Below are 22,500 nucleotides of genomic sequence, written 5' to 3'. Positions count from 1 at the left end.
GGAAGTGAAACTGCCGTGCAAATAGATCCACATGATGATCAGGTTGTTGTGGTGAATGTTGAGAATGTAAGGAATAATGAGGAAGTTCCTACTGAGAGAGTAATAAATGACGAAGTCTCTGAGAGTGTGAGGAAGGACGAAGAGTCGTCTGTTGAGAATGAACTAATGGATGACGGTGATGTTGAAGTACAGATGTCTGAAACAAAAGTTGACTCGAGGTTTGAGGGTCGGATGAGCAGAGATTGTGTGGTGACCAGGTCTGGAAGAAAGGAGGAGCAAAGAAGTGTCAGAGAGGTAAATTCATGTGAGCCTAGAGAAAAAATAAAAAAAATAGTGAAGAAGAAATAAAAGAGGCTGATGATGCAGAGGATGGTGTTCTATCGGATACTTCGGATCTGTCAGATATTTCTCAGATAGGTAGTGATCAGGTTTACTCGTTGGATGAGATAAATTCGTTTTTGGATGAGACTTTTGGAAAGGTTGCTGATGTGAAGAATTTCTTTCCAGATGTAAAGAAATTTGAACTTTCAGTTCGTTATTGGCAAAAGAGGGTAGGAGAAGAAAAACTGAACACGCGGAAGAGGTTTCGCTTGAAAAAGTTTCTCACTAAAATTAGAAAGGGGAAAACCCCAGCTAAAAAGTAAACAAAAGTGATTTTGCAAAATGAGATACACATCAAGGGTGTCTTTGCAGTGCTTTATGTTTTTCCTGCTTCTTTTTTTCCTCTTTTTATATCTCTTTATGGATATTTTGAGAATAGGATCTTTAAACATTAATGGAGGGAGAGATAGGAATAAGAGAGCAGTGATATCAGAATATGTTCACCTGAAAGACGTCAATGTGATGTTTTTACAGGAAACGCATTCAGACAAACAAAATGAAACTGAATTATATAGATGGTGGGAAGGTAAATGTATTCTGAGTCATGGAACAAACTTAAGCGCAGGAGTAGCGATTATCTTTTCCAAACATTTGGATCTAAAGATCCTATCCACTATTGAATTAGAAAAAGGTAGAGTTTTAATAGCAATAGTGGAAATTAAGGAGTTAAAGTTTCTTTTTATTAATGTATATGCTCCAAATTTAGGTCCACAAAGATTAGAACTATTTGAAAAGTTAAGCAATGCATTAAGAAAATATGATGACGGAAAAATGTGTGTAATAATGGGAGGGGATTGGAACTGTACTACTGATTTTGCATTGGATAGGAATGGGCAAGAACCTCACTTACAGTCTAGTAATATGCTCCTCAGGATAACTCAAGAATTAGAACTGGATGATGTGTGGAGGAATAAGAATCAGTTAACAAAACAATACACATGGGTTAAAATTTTGGATTCTATTGTGAAGGGAGCACGCCTGGATAGAATTTATGTAAATAAATCAGACAATAATAGAGTCATGAATGTTGGGATAGCTCCTTGTGGGTTTTCTGATCATCATCTAGTGACTATTGATTTTAATACTAAAAGCATGTCACATTCAAAATCTTATTGGCATTTTAATGTCAAACTGGTGCAGGATAAGTTATTTTGTGAAAAAATTAAATGTTTCTGGGAGAGTTGGAAAGTAGAAAAATAATATTTTGAAAATGTAATTCAATGGTGGGAGGTAGGAAAAGTCCAAATCAAGATTTTTTGTCAGCAGTTTTCTTATAATAACACTGTGATTGTAAAGAGAAATATTGAAAGTTTGGAGAAAGATATAAATGAAATAGAAAATGTAATTGATTTGAATGTTTCAGGTATGACTAAGGATTTAAATAAAAAGAGATTGGAGTTGAAAACGCTGTTAGAGGAAAGAGCAAAAGGTGCCTTAATCAGAGCAAGAATTTCTTCTATCAAGGAAATGGACGCTCCAACAAAGTTCTTTTTTAACCTGGAACGTAAAGTAGTAAGTCAAAAAAATATGCTTTATCTTCGGAAGGACAATGGCATATTAACTTCAAATCCTATCGAAATGAGGAAAATCGCAGTGGACTTTTATGCTGAACTTTTTGGGTCGAAGGACTGTGACCCTGAGAGTATGGATCAGTTATTAAAAGGACTGCCTATTTTGAAACCTGAGGACAGAAGATCCCTGGATAAATTAATTTCATATGATGAACTCTCAGAGGCCGTATAGCAGTCGCCCACAGGGCTCTCCCCGGGAGTAGACGGTCTGCCTGCTGAAATTTATAAATCATTTTGGGACATTTTAGGAGAAGACTTTTATAATGTAATCTGTGAATGTTTTCAAAAAGGTACGTTACCCAGCAGTTGCCAAAGAGCAGCACTATCGCTTCTACCTAAGACTGGTGATTTAGGGTTGTTGAAAAACTGGCGTCCTGTTTCTTTAATGTGTCAAGACTACAAAATATTGTCTAAATGTTTAGCAAATAGATTACAGAAGTTTTTGAGCGGTATTGTGAGGAATGAGCAAACATACTGTGTTCCAGGACGTACAATAATGGATAATTTATTTCTAATAAGAGGTGTAATGGATCTTTCTATGAATGATGATTTTAATATTGGTTTCTTATCGATTGATCAAGAAAAAACGTTCGACCGTGTGGGTCATGAATACCTTTTAAATGTTTTGAAGGCATTTGGGTTCGGGGAGACTTTCATTTCCTGGATCAAATTACTGTATAGAGGGGCCTCAGTGATGCTTAAGGTTGGAGGGGGACTGAGTTGTCCAATACCTGTGAAGAGGGGAATTAGGCAGGGTTGTCCAATTTCTGGACAACTCTACAGTCTAGTTATTGAACCCTTGCTTATTAAACTGAGAAATAATTTGAGAGGTATTCATATACCTGGGGATTTTGATGGTTCAAGTGTTTCTGTTTCAGCCTATGCTGATGATGTCACTGTGTTTATCACTGGACATGGGGATATTCAGATACTGTCTAAAAGTTTAGCTTTATATGAGAGAGCCTCCTCAGCAAGAGTAAATTGGGCAAAGAGTGAGGGTTTTGTTGTGGGTCCCTGGAAAAATGGTGGGCCACCTAAGCTTCTAGGGGGGTTACAGTGGAATACGGAGGGAATTAAAATTCTTGGAGTATTTTGGGGTAAGGAAAATTATAGACAAAAAAACTGGGAGGGTATGCTGGAGAAGGTGTCTGCCAAGTTGTCTAAATGGAATTGGCTATTACCTGAGCTATCCTACAGGGGTAGAGTATTGGTTATAAATAACCTGGCCGCCTCCATGCTATGGCATAGATTTAATGTGCTGGATCCTCCAAATGAACTGATAAAAGTTATACAGAAGAAGTTTGTGGATTTTTTTTGGTCGGGGCAACACTGGATTCCTGGATCCGTATTATATCTGCCCTTACAAGAAGGAGGACAAGCTCTGATAGACATCGGGAGCAGGATTATGACTTTTAGACTGCAAACAGCTCAAAGATTATTATATGAAGAAGATCTGGGATGGATTCGTGTTGCTTGTGCTATTTTAAGGGCAGCAGCTGGTTTTGGTTACGAGAAGCAATTGTTTTTACTGAGCCTTAAAGAACTGGACCTGAGTAATTTAACCAAATTCTATCAGTCAATGCTGAGAGCCTGGCTTGATAATTTTAATATCAACAGAGATCTTTCAGAACCAAAGGAGTGGATAATGGGGGAGCCATTGTTTTACAACCCACTAATACAGACGAGAACTCTGTCATCGGGAAGTTTGATGAACTGCCTGGCGGGAGCTGGTCTCAGGAGGATAGGGGACCTGAGAGACCTCAACGGATGGAGGACGGCTGCAGCATTACAGCATGAGACTGGTATTCGATCTCTCCGTCTTCTGCAGAAGGTGTTGGACGAGGTGCAGAGGGCATTGCCTGGAACCTGCAGGGAGGCACTGGAGATACAACCAGCTCAAGAATGGAGGAAAACTATCAGTTTCCACCTATCAGTGTATCTGCAGCGGCAAAAGAAAATTATGAAGATGATGATACAATGTTAACTTTTAAGACCCCGGAGATGGGACAGTTTCGTGAAATAACTAAAAAATCAATCTATTTTACTTGCGTTAAAGTTGCCCATCAGACTGTTTTAAAACGAGTACGAGCAGGGAGGTGGACAGAAGTGTTTGGACCAGACTTTATAGGATCCTGGAGGTCTCTGTACAAACCTCCCATTGAGAAACGTACAGCAGACCTACAGTGGAGACTTATTCATGGTGCTATAGCTACAAACAGACACGTGGCACACCTGAATCCAGCAGTGGGGAGGGAATGTCCTTTTTGTGGAATTGAAGAGACAGTTGAGCACTTGTTTATTAATTGTGTGAGGTTAAGCAGTCTTTTTATTATTTTAAAAAGTTTGTTTGAAGGTTTTGGTAAAGACTTTTCCAATCAGTGTTTTATAAGTGGTCCTAAATATACATCTCATGAGAGAAGAAGAATATGCTTATTAAATCTTTTGTTGGGTATGGCCAAAATGGCGATTTGGAAGACTCGAAAAAATAAGCTATTGGGTATAGGTACAGTAGATGCGGAAAATGCTTTTAAAGGCATGGTGACTGCTAGAATCAAAATTGAATATACATATTTTAAATTGATTAATGATATTCAAAGGTTCGCCGATATATGGTCAGTGGAAGGAGTTTTGTGTGAGGTTTTGGATGACATGTTGTATCTCAAATTTTAAAGAGGTTTGAAGTATAAATGTTATATGTGTATATATATATTTTCTTTTGTATATTTACTATAGGTGATTTTTTGTATTATATGATCAGATAGGAAATCTGGTATTTGGAAAAAGTTAATGTAATAATAAAAGTCGTGTTAAGCCTCTCTGTCTCTCTCTCTCTCTCTCTCTCTCTCTCTCTCTCTCTCTTTCGCCCTCACTCTTTCCCTCTGTCTCTCTCGCTCGCTCGCTCTCTCTCTCTTGCTTTCACTCTTTCTCTCAGTCTCTCTTTCTCTATGTCTCTCTCTCTCTCTCTCTCTTGCTTTCGCTCTTTCTCTCCGTCTCTCTTTCTCTATGTCTCTCTGTCTCTCTCTCTGTCTCTCTCTCGCGCTTTCGCTCTTTCTCTCTCTCTCACTCTCTCTCTCGCTCTTTCTCTCTCTCTCTCTCTCTCGCTCTTTCTCTCTCTCTCGCTCTCTCTCTCTCTCTCTCTCTCTCTCGCTTGTGTGTGTGAGTAGACGATTTGTGTAAAGCATGATTTGATGACATCATCACAGATCTCTTGTCCTCTGTGCATGTGTGTGTGCATGTGTGTGATCATGAGATCTGTGTACTGTGTTCATGTCTGTATTGAGTTTCCTCAGCAGTGAGCAAAAATGGTTTTAAATGAGTTTTCTGAAAGTCCTTCTGTCTTCCATTGGTCAGCAAACAGTAGGCTCCGCCCCCAACTTGCACCATTTGTGTTTGTGTGTTATTTAGGGAAGCAATTATCTTATAGTGTTGTTGGTCTTATTATGATTGATTGAGGACAGAAGAACATGTTTTAATGCGGGAGTAACTTCTCAGGACATGGATGGAGAATCACAACTGAGGCATGATGGGATACATTGAACACTGATGAGGAGGATGAAGGAGATGTTTTATTGCTTGTAGCTTGCTTATAGCACACAAACACAACACAAACACACTATAGTGTGGGACAGAGGGACTGAAGGTGAAGAAAAGCCTCATTGTGTCTGTCTTGTGTATACAGTAGTGCATTGTTGTGTGTGTGTTACCGTGGACACACACTGAGACCTCTCAATCATTACTCGTATCACTGATCCATCCATACATTTAGACATTTTCATCATCATCACACATTCCAGAGTAAATTAGTGTGTTTGCAGGGTTAGATTTCCCAGAATCCTCCTCCCGCTGTCAGTCAGACGGTGGTCACGCTCTTCTTCATGCTTGATAAGTTTGGCTTTTGTGAAAAGAGAAGAGCTTTATTTGCTGCTGAAGTCATTATTCCCACACAAACACAACTTCCGCTCGCTCTTCATCACATCACATCGCACTGAAGCTTGAAGCTTTATCTGAATAGGATTGCACAGCTTTCTAGAGCCAGATTTAGGACCGGTGAGATTTCACTCTGCATGGAGTCGCAACTAAACACAAACCAAAGACGACAAATGAAATATTTCTTCTCTTTTTACACACGTGTTTGTGCTTAAATCTGTTCAGATAAACATATAGAATCACAGAGATCATAAGCTCACTGACATGTAGTCACTTTAACAATAAGCCAAATGTATTTATCCCCATGAGATATATCACTGAATGATGGTGTCAACCCAGAACACATGATTCATCACGTCTGTATGTCTGTCTGTCTGTAGGTGACATCACACAGAAGGGCTATGAAAAGAAGAGAGGTAAACTGTTGGCACCCTACATACCACAGGTACAAGGTAAACATCTTTGATTAAAGCTTCACTATAAACACACATTTCAGACTCGCATGAGTTTAGCACTGATGTGTGAATGCTGGGTTGGGATGATGAACACACAACACTGGTTATACTGTATGCACAAGTCTGTAAAATGGAATATTAACACACATTTGAAGTGATCTGGTGATAGAAATGAGTTGCTTTTATTTTGTAGAAATCCATCTGAAATAAAACATGTGCTCTGAAGCGGTTGAGTTGATCTGCTGTTAAGAGATTTATTCTGGTTTTTGAGCCATTACACGTTCATATGTTCAACGTCTAATGTGTAAATTGTGTGTATAATGTGTATATACTGTCTATAATGTATGTACATGTTTTTTACAGTCTGTCTATTTATACTTTATATAATAATAATCATTTGTTACATTTTTATATAGATCTTTCCCCATCATTTCATAGCTTTTCACTTTGCACTGTTTGTCTGCACAATATACAGTCACTTAAGTGTTGAGTTGAGTTGGTTGGGTTGAGTTGAGTTGAGTTGGTTGAGTTGAGTTGAGTTGACTTGGTTGAGTTGAGCTGGTTGAGTTGACTTGGTTGAGTTGAGTTGAGTTGGTTGAGTTGAATTGGGTTAGTTGAGTTGAGTTGAGTTAGTTAGGTAAATTGAGTTGAGTTGGGTTGAGTTGAGTTGGGTTGAATTGAATTGAGTTGGTTGATTCGAGTTGAGTTGGTTGAGTTGAGTTTAGTTAGTTGAGTTGAGTTGGTTGAGTTGAATTGGGTTAGTTGAGTTGAGTTCGTTGAGTTGAGTTGAGTTAGTTAGGTAAATTGAGTTGAGTTGGGTTGAATTGAATTGAGTTGGTTGATTCGAGTTGAGTTGGTTGAGTTGAGTTTAGTTAGTTGAGTTGAGTTGGTTGAGTTGAATTGGGTTAGTTGAGTTGAGTTCGTTGAGTTGAGTTGAGTTAGTTAGGTAAATTGAGTTGAGTTGGGTTGAGTTGGGTTGAATTGAATTGAGTTGGTTGATTCGAGTTGAGTTGGTTGAGTTGAGTTTAGTTAGTTGAGTTGAGTTAGTTGACTTAGTTGAGGTTAGGGTTAGAGTCATGTGTTTCTTCCACATGAAGATTCATTCTTTATTTACACCTCTCAATCATCTTGTTTGAAACTCTTATTTTTCTCTGAGGAGATTTTACGTCTGATGACCACACTGGATTATATAAAGTAATAAAGCAATTATAATGATGTGAAGGTGAATAAACTGAGAAGTGTTTGATGTGCTGATGATGATAATGATGCAGAATGACAGATTTGATTGACTGGTGATCTGTCTCACATCTCCTGTAGGATAATCTCAGTGCTGCTGTAGGATAATCTTCTGCTGCTGTAGGTTTAATTTTAGATCTGTAGATCTGATGAATATTTTATCATCATGCGTGTTTGAGGTGAAGAGTGAGCGGCTCACTGTGTGTGTTTAAACGGGAAATAAAGAGCTTTGCTTTAAAGAAGCTTCACAGCACAGACGGTTTTTCATCCATGAGTTTCTCTTCGTCAATATTTTTCCTCTTTTAATGGCTGTTTGTTGGTTGTTTGTAGCAATAAACTGAATATGATTTGAGGATTCAGATTATCATAAATATAAATGAAAATTATGTTCCTGTTGTTCCTGTCTCATGAGGATTGTTGTTCTCACAGTATTCTGACTGTTAACCGTTAGTGTCCTTTGAAAGCTGGTCTGTGATTGGTTGATTTTCAACCAAGCCAACTGCGAAGTGGCATTCTTTTACTGAGCCACTGGACAGAAGTTACTTGTAGCAATTATGGCTCATGATATCATAACTGATCTACACTGACATTACACTCACTCAGGACCGCAGTGTGTGTGTGTGTGTGTGTGTGCGTGCATTCATGTGTGTTTGTGTGCGCGCATGCTTGTGTGTGTGGGTATTTACGTGTGTGTTTGTGTGTGCATGTTTTAGTGTGTGTGTGTGTGTGTGTGCGCGCGCATTCGTGTGTTTGTGTGTGTGGATGCTTGTGTGCGTGGGTATTTATGTGTGTTCGTGTGTGCATGTTTAAGTGTGTGTGTGTGCGTGCATTTGTGTGTTTGTGTGCGCGCATTCTTGTGTGCGTGGGTATTTATGTGTGTTCGTGTGTGCATGTTTAAGTGTGTGTGTGTGCGTGCATTTGTGTGTTTGTGTGCGTGCATGCTTGTGTGCGTGGGTATTTACGCGTGTGTTCGTATGTGCATGTTTAAGTGTGCGTGCATTCGTGTGTTTGTGTGCGTGCATTCGTGTGTTTGTGTGCGCGCATTCTTGTGTGCGTGGGTATTTACGCGTGTGTTCGTGTGTGCATGTTTAAGTGTGCGTGCATTCGTGTGTTTGTGTGCGTGCATTCGTGTGTTTGTGTGCGCGCATTCTTGTGTGCGTGGTTATTTACGCGTGTGTTCGTTAGGGATGCACCGAATGTTCGGCAACCGAAATTATTCGGCCGAATACCGAAAGTGCTTTTTTTGGCTATTTTCGGCCAAATAATTTCGGTATAAGTAAAAAGGCCGAATAAATTTTGCCGAACAATGACGTTTTTAATGACGCGATCAAATAGTAACCCGCGTAGAGTGAGAGGCGCGCGCTTTATGCAGCAAACATGTCAGCAGTGTGGAAGCACTTTAAAGTGTCAGAGAAAGAGGCAAAAACGGCCGTTTGCAGACACTGTTCTGCTGAATTGTCCAGAGGGGGTGCATCTGCAAAAACGTACAGCACTTCAAGTTTAATTTATCACTTAAAATCAAGACACCCCGAACATCATGCAGAGTACGAGAAAGACACGGCGGCGGCTACGGCAACAGCAGCAGCGAAAAGGAAAGTAGCTCCCCCCAGTCCTAGAACACCCACTCCATCTGTGGCTGACTTCTTAGAAAAGGCAAAAAAGTTTGCCAATGACAGTGCCAAAGCTAAAGGTATTACTAAAAGGATAATGGAATTCATCGCATTGGATGATCAACCATTCTCTGTTGTAGAGGATGTTGGATTTCGCAGGCTTATAGACCATATTGAGCCCCGTTACACCATCCCTAGTAGACGGTATTTCTCAGACGTGTGCTTACCTGAGATGTATAACGTCGTTTCAACTCACGTCCATGAGCTCTTGGCTACAGACATTGCAGCCCTCAGCTTCACGACTGATATTTGGAGCTCGGATGTGAGCCCCACCAGTATGCTGAGTTTAACTGCGCAGTGGATCGACACAGATTTCAAGCTACAAAAGATTGTGCTTCACTCACAAGAGTTTAGAGGGTCCCATACAGCTGTAGCCATATCCGAGGCGTTCGCCAACATGTTTGACACTTGGCGTATCGACCGATCTAAAGTGCATGCGGTAGTCAGTGACAACGCAAGAAATATGGAAGATAGCGATCTGAAAGGCATACGGTGTATGGCACACACAATTCAACTGGCGGTCAACGAGGGATTGTTGAGTCAGCGCAGTATAGCAGATGTGATAGCGATAGGCAGGAAAATTGTTGGCCATTTTAAACATTCACCACTTGCCTATGCGCGCCTACAATCTATCCAAGAACAGTTCGGAATGCCACAAAAACGTTTCCAACAAGATGTGAGCACAAGGTGGAACAGTACATATTATATGCTGGAAAGCCTTTTTGCGCAAAAGCGAGTCTTGGCTACATACATAGCAGATCATGACCTGCCCGCGACATTCACCGCATACCAGTGGGTGTTAATCGAGAACGTTCTCTCTCTTCTCGCCCCCTTTGAGCAGATAACAAAAGAGATAAGCTCATCTGATGCATCTGTGGCAGACGTCATACCCTTGCTTGCAGCACTAAAGCGTCTTTTAAACAAAGAGGCTGAAACAGACCACGGAGTGAAAACAACTAAAAGTGCGCTCTTAGAAGCTGTCAGCACACGATTTAGTCAGGCGGACTCAGAACCCCTGTACTGCATCGCGACTGTGCTTGATCCACGATATAAAGATCATTACTTGGATGTGGGGAAAAAGCTGCGCACACGAGAAATGATCCAGGCCGAGTTGGATTTGGGAAAGCCGCTAGGTGATGGAGACGGTCAGGTGATGCACAGCGCAGGAGATGAAAACAGCGCAGAGAGTAAACGCGCTCGTACTACAGATGAGCCGCGCACAGTCTCGCTGTCTGACATGTTCGATGAGATCCTCCAAGAGAATAACCCATTTGCAAGACAGAGGACAAGCTCAACCGCTCAACAGTTAGTCCCCATCCCCAGGAGCAATAACCCTCTCGAATTTTGGAGGACCAATCAAGGCCGCTTTCCCGACATGGCGCAGATGGCACGCAGGTAGGCTACTTGTATGGGAAATTAATTTAAGATTTTATTTATATTTTGGATTATGGTAACACTTTATATTTCTATTTTTTTTCAACATTAACTAACAATGAAAAACTCTTATTAAAAGCATTTATTAATCTTAATGTTAACATTTACTAATACAGTATTAAAATTAAGTATCACATTTTTAATTTTTGAATTAAAAAGTATCAAAAGTGGTAGGCCTATTTGTTAAAATTGTTAATGCACTTATACTAACATGAACTAAATAGATTAATAAATACCATAACAAATGTATTGCTAATTGTTAGTTAAAGCAATAATGTTAACAAAAGGAAACATTGTAAAGTGTTACTACCTATATTTTATATTATGTATTTTGTGAAAATTTTACTATTTTCAGTGTAGTAAAATAGTAGGCCTACACTGGGTTTCAACCATTTCATTATCTTGAAGACATTTTTCGTTTTGAAATGAGCAACTGTCAGAAAACTGCAATAAAAATGTCAACTATTCTGCAGGTACTTGTCTGCTCCATGCACAAGCACCGACAGCGAGAGACTGTTTAGTGCTGCATCTCATGTCATCGATGAGAAGAGGAACCGACTTTCATGTGAGAAAGCAGAGAAGCTACTTTTCATAAAGAAGAACCTGCCACTTTTCCTGAAGAAGTAGGCCAAATAGGCTTATGTCTAGGACAGTTATTTATTTGTTGTGGGTTCATCCACATTTTTTGCACTATTCAATGCACATTTGTTGTTGTAGACATACAGAGTTACATTCTTTCAGCAGTCAGTTATAGGCCTAACATAGGCTATTCAAGAAGGGGGGCTTCAAAGATGGCCAAATAAAAATATATTTTTTATTTGACTAATTTATTTATTTTAAGTTATATTGTGCTTTGTTTGTATTATATCTGCTGGAATGTTAAAAAAATGTTCAGTGTTAAATAAATATTTTGAAATTATATTTTGTTATTTGATTTATTTCTCTGAAAAGCAACACAAAATAGTAAAAAGTTAATTTTTACTATTTAATTATTGTAATGGTGAAAAAATTGGCAAAATAAATGGAAAAAATGCGAAACACCGCGTTCGGTATTCGGCCTTCGGCCAAGCATTTCATTATTATTCGGCTTCGGCCAAGAATTTCATTTCGGTGCATCCCTAGTGTTCGTGTGTGCGTGCATTCGTGTGTTTGTGTGCGCGCATTCTTGTGTGCATGGGTATTTACGCGTGTGTTCGTGTGTGCATGTTTAAGAGTGTGTGTGTGCGTGCATTTGTGTGTTTGTGTGCGCGCATGCTTGTGTGCGTGGGTATTTACGCGTGTGTTCGTGTGTGCATGTTTAAGTGTGTGGTTGTTTGTGTGTGCGTGCATGCGTGCGTGTCTGTGTTTGTGGGTGTGTTTGTGGGGGTGTGTGTATGCGTGCCTATGTGTGTTTGTGGGGGTGTGTGTATGTGTGCCTATGTGTGTTTGTGGGGGTGTGTGTATGTGTGCCTATGTGTATTTGTGTGTGTGTGTGTGTGCATGCGTGTGTGCGTGTCTGTGTTTGTGGGTGTGTTTGTGGGGGTGTGTGTATGTGTGCCTATGTGTGTTTGTGGGGGTGTGTGTATGCGTGCCTATGTGTGTTTGTGGGGGTGTGTGTATGTGTGCCTATGTGTGTTTATGGGGGTGTGTGTATGCGTGGATGTGTGTGTGTGTGTGTTAGTGGGGGTGGGTGTATGTGTGTGTGTGTGTGTGTGTGTGTGTGTACAGCTGTGTAGGATTTGAGTTTTCTGAGATTTAAAACATAACTTTGGTTGTGTTGTTAATGTGTTTACTAAGCTCCATCGAGAAAAACGAATGAAACTAATTTAGCTGACTGATGTGTTCTCACAAAAACTCATGACTGGATGTCATTGTGTTGATTTGATTCCTCACAGAAACTGCATCAAATGCGTCTTGAGGTTTTATTTTAGGTTTAGTGAGTAAAAGGGGTTGTTTGTATAGATTGTTGTTATTTGTTGAATGTGTTGTGTTTTTGTGTTTTGTGCAGGTGTTGATCCGTCTCTGCAAATAGAACACAGAATCCCGTCACAGGTGAACGCCGCCGGTCACAAACACAACAAATCCCGTGTGACAAACTCCAGGGATGAGCGCTTCAGATCGGGTATGAACGTCTCTTTCTGTCCTGGTGAATATCATCTTCAGACTGTATGTAAGATTTATCTCTTTATTTAGATCTGCACACTGAAGCGGTACAAGCGGCACTGGCGAAATATAAAGAGAGAAAGATGCCGATGCCCTCGAAGAGACGATCTGTGTTAGTCCAGTCCTCAGTGGAAGCCTGCACTCCTCCAGGTACAACACACACATGTATGTATTATCATCTCTGTGGGGACATTCCATATGTGTAATGAGTTGAACCGTATACCAAATGTCACGGCAACCCTCATTGTCCATTGTCAATTCTGATCTCCTGTACCATCAATTCTCGTTTCCATAGCTGTTAAGATCTCCCTGATAACAACCATATTTTGATTAATAGTCTCAGTCTCAATGCTGACCGCTCTTCCCACAGCTTCAATCGATAAGGGCAGCCTTGTGAGGCTTTGGACTGCTGTTCCCGTTTTGTGAATTCTTCGATAACCCAGTCAAAGCCTAATCCAATTTGCACAAGACCTGTTATCATGGTTCCAAATAGGTGGATGTCTTCGATGTCCTCCACGGAAAGAGCCGCCAGACACACGATCCGCCATCTCTCCCATGCATCCATCCTGTAGCCAGCTGCGAACGTTCCGTCAGGGCAGACAGGTTCCCCCGCTGTTTGCCTGAAGTATTCCAGGCAGTTCAACACCAACTGGGTGCTTACTGCGGACAGTCGCGCCAACATGGTGACAAATTTGAGATCCATACCGAGAAAGAGGATGCTGTGCACTGGGGAGAGCTTGCCCTTCTCTCGGTTGACCTGTAGTCCCAATCGATCTAGGTGCCGGAGCACAAGATCCCTTTGTGTACATAACAGATCTCGCGCTGTCGGTTTGAGAGTGGTGGCAGCTGTCGTGTGTGTACGACCCTACGCCTCAGGTTGGCGTGAGGTCGGATTGCCGGTCACAGTCCAGTGGAGTCGGCTGCAAATACACCCGGGGAGAACGGAAAAACTCTGTGAATAAGTGCGCGCCAGGCCCTGAAAAGGGTCCGGCTTTGGTGACGAGGCACAACGTCCCGTCCCGACCGATCAGAGCCGTGGCTGTGAAGGTCGGGCCCGATGTTGTTCTCCCTGGGGTCTTCCCGTCAGTGTCACTTCTTGCAAGAAGGTTTCTGACGGGGTGGAGGTTTCCCGCTTGACCTCTGCTTCCAGGGTGCCGCTTGTGGGGGCACAGGAGCCGATGTCGGAGGGGTCCTGGGCTGCCGGGAAGCAGACGTCATGCGGGATCTCGAAGGCCTCTAGGCGACCGAGTAGCGGCGAGGTAAAATATGGCTAATTGCCACTGTCTGCTTATTCACCGTCAAAAACTGCTGAGCACAGTCATCGACCCTGCGAGACGGGTGCGTCAAGAAAGCTCATCACCCATTCCAAAACAGCCAGGAACCTCGGAGTCATATTTGATGAACAGCTGTCCTTCAATGATCACATTGCAAAGACAACACGGTCATGCCGATATGCCTTATTCAACATTAGAAAGATCAGACCATATCTCACAGAGCATGCGGCACAACTCCTTGTCCAGGCCCTGGTAATCTCAAGGTTGGACTACTGCAATGCTCTCCTTGCTGGTCTTCCTGCAAAGGCTATCAAACCACTTCAGCTGGTTCAGCAGCACGCCTCATCTTCCAACAGCCCAAAAGGGCTCACGTGACTCCCCTTTTCATCTCTCTACACTGGCTACCGGTTGCAGCCCGTATCAGATTCAAGTCACTAATGCTTGCCTACAGGACTATCACTGGATCTGCACCGCTTACTTCCACACTCTCCTGCACTCCTACACCCCATCAAGATCCCTGCGTTCAGCAAACCAGCGGCGTCTTGTATTGCCTTCCCATAAGGGCAGTAAATCGCTCTCCTGCTCTTTCTCACTCACAACTCCTTCCTGGTGGAACATTCTTCCTAACTCTGTCCGTTCAACCACATCTCTCACAACATTTAAAAAACTACTTAAAACCATCTCTTCTGTGAATACTTGACAAACAAATGAAAAAAAAAAATACACTAACCCTTTCTCTCAACAGGTAGTGGTCTAGCTTTTGTTGAAACCAGTAACTTTGTATTGGCACCTAATGTATTATGGCTCCTGTATGAACTATCGCTTATTGCTCCTAAACTCTTTGTAAGTCGCTTTGGATAAAAGCGTCTGCTAAATGTCTAAATGTAAATGTAAATGTAAAGCGGACTTTCCCGGTGTCACTCATCTGCGCAAGATACAGCCAGGGATGTCTCTCCTGGACCACTACCGTGAACATCAGCCAACCCAGGGTCCATGCCGCCACCTTGGTCGCCCGTAGAGAGCTGTCAGTCAGTCCGCTGCTCTACGTCGTAGATCCGGCAATGTAGAAGAAGAATTTGTTGAATTCGTTTTGTTCGTAGTCATGAGCGAAGGCTCTGAAGAACAAAAGGTAAATGAATGCTGCACGCCGGCTTCCTATTATACCGGACATCCAGGGGTGGAGACCGGCATGCAAATTTCATTCGCCAAACTTCATTGGACTTTTCTATAGTAGTCAGAGTTAATTGGTTTTCAAGGGTGAACCCCATCTGTCGTTCTCGACACAATGTTGAGAGATCGACAGAAAGGGAACTCAACTTTGTCGATGCGCTAGACACGCCCACTTCCTGTCACCAACTGTCACTGTTGTGGATGTCACTAGGCTACCATTGAAATGCATGACATCGCCTCAATTTGTGGCTGGTCTGAAGAAGTTTTGTTTGTGGAGATGATATCTCACATCTGTCACTCGCCGTGTGTTTGACAGGAACTCCTAAACTGTCACAAAACCTTCAAATTTTCAGTGTGTTTTTATATGTCCTCCTGCTTTAATTATAGATTTGACGATTCATGTGTGCAGTTCACTGAAAGACATAAGACAGGTGTCATTCATGATAGAGATGACTCATAGCAGTACATGCTTTAAGGCTAACAGACATGAACTATTAAAAACACAAGAGTCAATAAATGTCTTTAAAATTAAAGTGAACGATGAGAATTCCTCTCACAATGATTTTATTTCATTAACTTGAGATGTCGGATTGTATTGAGGATGTTTTGTGCATTTTTAACCTGACAGACACGTCATCAGCATCAGAGGATGAAGGCTCGCTGCGACGGCAGGGACAGATCTCCTCCTCATCTCCGTATCAGTCTCACCCTCGAGTAGAGCACTGGTTTAATAAAGTCCTCCAGGGCTCGTCCACATCATCCTCTGCCTCCTCCACCTCCTCTCATCCCGGAGGAAGATCTCATCACGCCACCTCCTCCTCAGCTGCAACGGTCCTGGCTGACCTCATGTCTCACACACACAACGGTCAGTATCTCACGTGATGAAGAGTTCTTCTGACACCTCGGCCTCACACCACGCGCACTCCTCCGTGTCAAAAGCTCTAATCTGGTTGCTTGAGAACCACCGGTGTGTTAACATGACGGCAGGTCTTCAGTATGAAGTCATCATCATTGGATTTGTTCAGGTTTGCTGTTGTTCCTCAAGTGTAGATGTGTCAGTTTTTGGCTGATGTATGAGAATGAGCTGTGGTCGGTTAGACTGTGTAGGTGAGCGGTTCTTTACTAAACATCAGATGTCATGTGATCATGTTCTGGATGTCTCATCAGTACTGAGCAACAGAAACATCTCACGTTCCTCTCTATAGTGTCTCAGTTGTGTGTGAAGTGTTGACTGATGGTATGATGTTATGTCCCGTCTGCATGTGTGCGTGTTTGCATGCGAGTTCTGTAAATAAACTTCTGCTAACAGTTCAGCCTCCTCTGAAAGTCCTGTTCAATGAATCATTTACCTAAAAACAACAAACCAAATGATTTGCTTTCTATTGTGAAACACTGAATTGGACGTGTGTTCTTCTTGGAGTCTGGTGTGAAATTCATGTTGTTTATCTATATGGTAGTCCTTGGGTTTTATTGTAGACTATAAACCTACAATAACTCTCAAATCTCTTTTTAATTGTTTAGATTAAAGCAATTGATGTAGAGACGCATGATGAGAATCAGTGACATGTGGCTGCTTGAGAAAGCAGGTGTGAATTTTGATATATTACATTTGCATTTAATTCAGATTTTATGAAAGAATGTCAATAAGGTTTAAAATGAGAAGAGTAAATGTTCATTCTGTGGTGATCTGTTGCTTTGTATGGGAATTTTTCAACAGGCCGCTAGAGGCTGGCTCCAAAAGAGAGCAGAATCTCCTTGAGCCCCATGTCAAAATGGCCAAATTTACATCTCAAATAAACATGTTTACAGCCTGGTACAAAATTATTATGGTCTATATAGGTCATTTTTCCCTTCATGACAACTGTGAGGGGGATGAATCTTTATATAACTCATCCGTTTAGATTATATTAAACTTTAAAATTCTGCATAATTAAGGATGTGGCCACTTGAGTGTCACATGGACATTTTTTTTGTAGTTTCAGGTAATTTAAGAGTAGGCTGTGAACCACTTTATACGTTTAAGTGTCAACCGGCAATAGATCGATCTTGGCTCCACCCACGTCCTGCGTCTTTGCCCATTTTCGATTATCTGGGATTGACGCCCGATGCCAAGATGACCAGCTCCACCTACTTGAGGCTTAATTTTCACTATTCACAAACTTTATACATTATATTACTTTATACATTATATTATATTATACTTTATATTTTTCACAAATTTTATACAGTCTATGGTAGGCCTGCACGATTAATCGTTTTTAAACCGAAATCGCAATTTGAAGGAGTGCGATGTTCAAATCGCAAATGCTGCGATTATTTCGATTAAAAGGGCATTAAACAAGATAATGCACCTACGTAGTATTTGACAGCAATGTTACGTTTATCCAATAGGGAGCATTTTAAAACTTTAGTGATGCACGGATGGCGGTTATATCCGTGGGCGCTGTGGATGGATGATCCGCGGGTCGGGTGGGTCGGTAATAAAAAATACATTCTGATTAATTGCGGGTGGGTCGTTGGTGGATGATATCATATACAATATTAACAAAAATTCTCAAAAATACGAACATGTTTTAAATGCATTTTTAATCAGGCACTAATTTTCAGTAATTTAAAACAAATGCGCGCATGGCGGCGGTAGATGACGGTCTATTTCTTAAAGCAGAAATGGGGATAAAAAAGGATTCCGAGAGAAATTTAAAAAGGGAGAATTAAAAGCAAGATAAAAGGTAGGAAAGATAAGTACCGTGTGGGAGCGTTTCAGCGAAGTGGTTTAACGAATCAAGTGCTGGGTATGTAATAAGCAACGACAGTGAGACGCTGTATGTATATGAAAGCCATAAGACTGGTACCTCTTATATGGTACATCATGTGTGTGCTAAATCGAAAGATTAGATTTAAGCATTTACAGACAAAGACAGTGCTAGAAAATTTACTGAGTAATTAAAGTAACGATCGAGTCCGCACCAATTGCATATAAATAACACGGGCTGTGCATTATTGTATAATAAGGACGCCAAATTGCGATTTTGCGTGCATAAATACGCCTTTTTTTGCGTGCATAGGATACGCCAATTAGCGCGTTCGCATATTAAACAGCAATTTGTCTCATTACCCTGTCCCCTTACCCGAACCCTAAACCTAATGTTAGCGTCCGTGCATATTATAACCTCTACCCTACCCCAAACCCTAAACCTAACCTTATTATTTTAATTATTTCAGTGTTTCCTCTTCATGTACGTTTTAAAATGGCTGCTCTCCACCCAGGTACAAGCAAACATTGGCGTATCATATGCACGCAAAATCGCAATTTGGCGTACGTATTAGACGATAATGCAAAAGCTTTTTTTATTATACGCAATTGGGTGCGATCAGGTTGAGCACTATACGGGGTGGATAATTAATTGAAGCAGCGGGTGTGGGTGACATTTTAGCTTATCCGCGCATCTCTACTGTACATGCTTTGAATTAGCAAAGAACATCGTTTAGGAAAGATGAGCGCGACCGGGAGCAGCAGTTCAAATTCGCAACAAAGTAGCGTTATGTCTGCTGAAGCGCAAAGTCCTGCAGCAGCAGACGACTTGGTACCTAAAAGAAAAAGCAACGCTTATGTTTGGAAATATTTTGAAAGTCCTTGTCGACCTCGCGACACGATTGCTCACGCGTTTGAAATTAGCACACTCTACGACAAATTTTCACAAAGGTAGGCAAAAATAAAATAAAAAATTGTTTACAGTGTGTTTGGATCTTAAAAGTTTAAGGTTTTATTTATACTTGTTAATTTAAGTATTTAAGATACTGCTGTTATTCTCTTAATTTGTCATGACATTTTTGTATGATAACTTTATTTAAAAAAATGACCACAGTGTAAGTGGTTTTAAATAAACAGTGGGATAATGTTATAATAGTTTGTGATTTTGCTTTGTCTTTCTTTGATGCATGCTGTTAAAACCAACACAACAAACCTAGCTCTTTTTTTTAATAGTAGTTAAATCGCATTTAAATCGCAATTTTGGTCAGAAAAATCACAATTAGATTTTTTCTTCAAGTCGTGCAGCCCTAGTCTATGGTTTTTACATATTCGGCGCTTGATTGTACGGTGTCTCTGAATAGTCAAAACGCCTCTCAAAATGCTTGCTAAGGATGCGAAAAACACTGAAAATTAGTCAGGATTTTTTATGATGGACGAAAATATTGTGTGTAAATGTAATGGACACAATGTGAGGTCGTATTTATTTTTTAACGCGTGGAAATTTCGGACGCAAATTTCGGACTTAATGTGCAATGGCCTGACACGTGTAGTAAACATGTTTTTTTAGAAAACGTGTAGTAACCATGATTTTGTAGAAAACGTGTAGTAACTATGTTTTTGTATAAAACAAATAGGAGTCATGTTTTTGTGGACATCTTTTGTAGTAAACGTGTAGAAGCCATTTTTTGTAGTAAACGTATAGTAGTCATGTTTTTGTAGTAAACGTATAGAAGCCATGTTTTTGTAGCAAACGTATAGTAGTCATGTTTTTGTAGTAAACGTATAGTAGTCATGTTTTTTTAGTAAACGTATAGTAGTCATGTTTTTGTAGTAAACGTATAGTAGTCATGTTTTTGTAGTAAACGTATAGTAGTCATGTTTTTGTAGTAAACGTATAGTAGTCATGTTTTTGTAGTAAACGTTTAGTAGTCATGTTTTTGTAGTAAACGTATAGAAGCCATGTTTTTGTAGCAAACGTATAGTAGTCATGTTTTTGTAGTAAACGTATAGTAGTCATGTTTTTGTAGTAAACGTATAGTAGTCATGTTTTTGTAGTAAACGTATAGTAGTCATGTTTTTGTAGTAAACGTTTAGTAGTCATGTTTTTGTAGCAAACGTATAGTAGTCATGTTTTTGTAGTAAACGTATAGTAGTCATGTTTTTGTAGTAAACGTATAGTAGTCATGTTTTTGTAGTAAACGTTTAGTAGTCATGTTTTTGTAGCAAACGTATAGTAGTCATGTTTTTGTAGTAAACGTATAGTAGTCATGTTTTTGTAGTAAACATATAGTAGTCATGATTTTGTAATCGTATAGTAGTCATGTTTTTGTAGTATACATGTTTTTTGGTGCATTGATTACTATTGGCAAACCCATGATTTTAAACCGTTTTAAACGGTTAATTTCCGTAGTGTTACAATGTGATTCATTGAGTTGTGCTTGTGCTTGTTAAAGACTTTATTTCTATATCCTTACTATCGTTCCTCTCACTCTTCTTTCATTCACTCATTTCTCCTTTCTCTGTCTTTAAACTGCACTATCAGACACATGATCAGACTTTGACAATCATCTGAGCACTTTATTCATTCTGTTTCTTAAAGCTGTGATGCGTAACACGTTTCCTGTCTGTCATCATCTACATCATTTGGCAGGTTTCTTTATGTACTTAACCTTGACATTTACCCAACAACTCGACTTCATGATCAGTGTTATAATCATACTGTTGCAAATCAGGTTTTCATTTTTAACCAAAGTTGTGTGGCATCACAGCTTTAAGGATGATAGCACGGCAACAGAATGGATGTCTTGTTGCTCGTCTCTGATATTCGCTTGCAACCTAATGTTCAAATATTGATCCGGGACTGTCACCAGCCCACACATACATCATTGAGCATGTTAATGTCATGGTTTGACCTTCACTCACCTTTGACCCCTCATCACAGACACCAACAACAGTGCCCCCCCGGACGTGACCGGCCTGTCGGAGCGCTCGCTGCATGTGGAGCGTCCACAGGTGTCATCGGTTCGAGGGATCCCGTGCGGATACATGAATACCAGCGTCATGGAGACCGCTGACGGTGAGTCCTTCAGCCTGCTGTTGCCATTACTGTCATGCCTTCTCATCTCGAATCCTGATTTACACTGGACATGGTATTATCAGCTCTGTTCCAAATACACCGACCTACATCCCATAGAGAGTCTGAACACAACCCAAAGATCTGAATGAAAAGCAGTTACTTTGGTCTAAAGCTCGTGACATTTGAAGTAAGGTTCTGAAACAGAGCTGATAACACCTGACAAACGTCTCGATGCACTTGAGTCCAGTGTTTCTCTTGACCTCACAAACATTACACATCTAAACCTATTAATTTCCTTTCAAAACTGGCGTTTAATTTGAAGTAGATGTTTTTGAAATGGTTGACTAAGACTGAGGTCAGAAAAGATTTGAACTCCTTCAGGACTGGATGAGGATGAGACTTCAAGAAGCTGTTTAATAAAATAACAAGAGAACATTTCTGTAAATTCACTAATGAGTTTTGGTCTATTTCTAACATATGAAGTGTATTGTAAGCTTTATATTTGGTTCAGCTTGCTTCAGTCAGTATGTCATTAGCATGACGTGTTGATCTTTTAGTCCAAATGCTGGTAACATGACAGATGATGCAGCTTCAAACCTGGAGGAGAGCGTTGACGAGATCAAGGAGAACGCATGTGTTCCTCTGCAGCGCTTTACAGCAGATGTTCTTCAATGTGTTGTGAATGTGTCCGCATTAAACATAATAAGATTTAAGAGCTTGGACGAGCTCAACCTCTGACGTGATTTTGCCCGTTATAAAACTTGTCAGCTCCACTTGTGTTGTATGGAAACGGTCTCCTGGCTCGTGTTTCACTGGAGGAGGAAATCCTGTTTCTCAAAGCAGCATGAATGATCAGCATTGGGCAGTTTTCCTTTATTTTGGGGCTCAGTCTCAGGTTAATATCACCTCATAAAGAAACGCTCTGCTTGTATTCTCTTGTGTTAGCTGTTGAAAGAATTAATATTTAGGGTCAGTTGCACCGTGAAGGAGCCAAGTGTGACTATTTTTGTTGTGACCCTTTAACATATACGAATCATGTCCATCTGTTTTTTGTGTTCACCTAAGTAATGTGACAAAAGTCTCCAAAAATGACTGAAGAGTCCCAGAGGTTTAATAGCATTCAAAATGTATCTTTAGATCTAGTTGTAGTTGCCAGATGACTTATATACTGTTTTATAATAAACATTAGTGAATAAAAAAAGCGAAACAAAGCAGAAGCTGAAGAGAAGAGATTCATTAAGTTCTAGGGATCATGTCATTTTCTGAAAACTGTTTCATTTGTTTTATTCAATTTATGGAAAAATATAAAGAAAACGTGCCATCGAATGTTTTGAGTGGCAGTGTTGTGCAGATGAAAGCATTGCTCTGTTGTGTCAGAATATGTCTTTGTTGTTGGTTCATGTCTTATGGAT

General features: G+C 40.5%; 2 protein-coding genes across 5 annotated transcripts in view; both read left to right on the top strand.

Annotated features, from left to right (window-relative positions):
• The window catches only part of dip2a (disco-interacting protein 2 homolog A), an 86,648-nt gene that overhangs the window by 30,397 nt on the left and 33,751 nt on the right, over window positions 1-22,500 (top strand). For 2 of the 4 annotated variants that reach the window (XM_056754566.1, XM_056754564.1), the window contains exons 2-6: window positions 6,260-6,331; window positions 12,662-12,775; window positions 12,847-12,981; window positions 15,889-16,125; window positions 20,954-21,088. In XM_056754566.1, the coding sequence (XP_056610544.1) occupies window positions 6,260-6,331; window positions 12,662-12,775; window positions 12,847-12,981; window positions 15,889-16,125; window positions 20,954-21,088 (693 nt within the window). The remainder of the gene's footprint in view (window positions 1-6,259; window positions 6,332-12,661; window positions 12,776-12,846; window positions 12,982-15,888; window positions 16,126-20,953; window positions 21,089-22,500) is intronic. The other 2 variants (XM_056754565.1, XM_056754567.1) reach the window with 2 other exon arrangements.
• On the top strand, window positions 8,465-11,528 carry LOC130427261 (zinc finger BED domain-containing protein 4-like). Its single transcript, XM_056754568.1, has 2 exons — window positions 8,465-10,635; window positions 11,148-11,528. The coding sequence occupies exons 1-2, from the start codon at window positions 8,948-8,950 to the stop codon at window positions 11,299-11,301; spliced, it is 1,842 nt and encodes a 613-aa protein (XP_056610546.1). The 5' UTR covers window positions 8,465-8,947; the 3' UTR covers window positions 11,302-11,528.

The sequence above is a fragment of the Triplophysa dalaica genome, chromosome 8 (genome assembly GCF_015846415.1).
Source record: "Triplophysa dalaica isolate WHDGS20190420 chromosome 8, ASM1584641v1, whole genome shotgun sequence".
NCBI lineage: Eukaryota > Metazoa > Chordata > Actinopteri > Cypriniformes > Nemacheilidae > Triplophysa > Triplophysa dalaica.
Note: the sequence above shows the minus strand (reverse complement) of the source record. Positions and strands in the feature narration are given on the sequence as shown.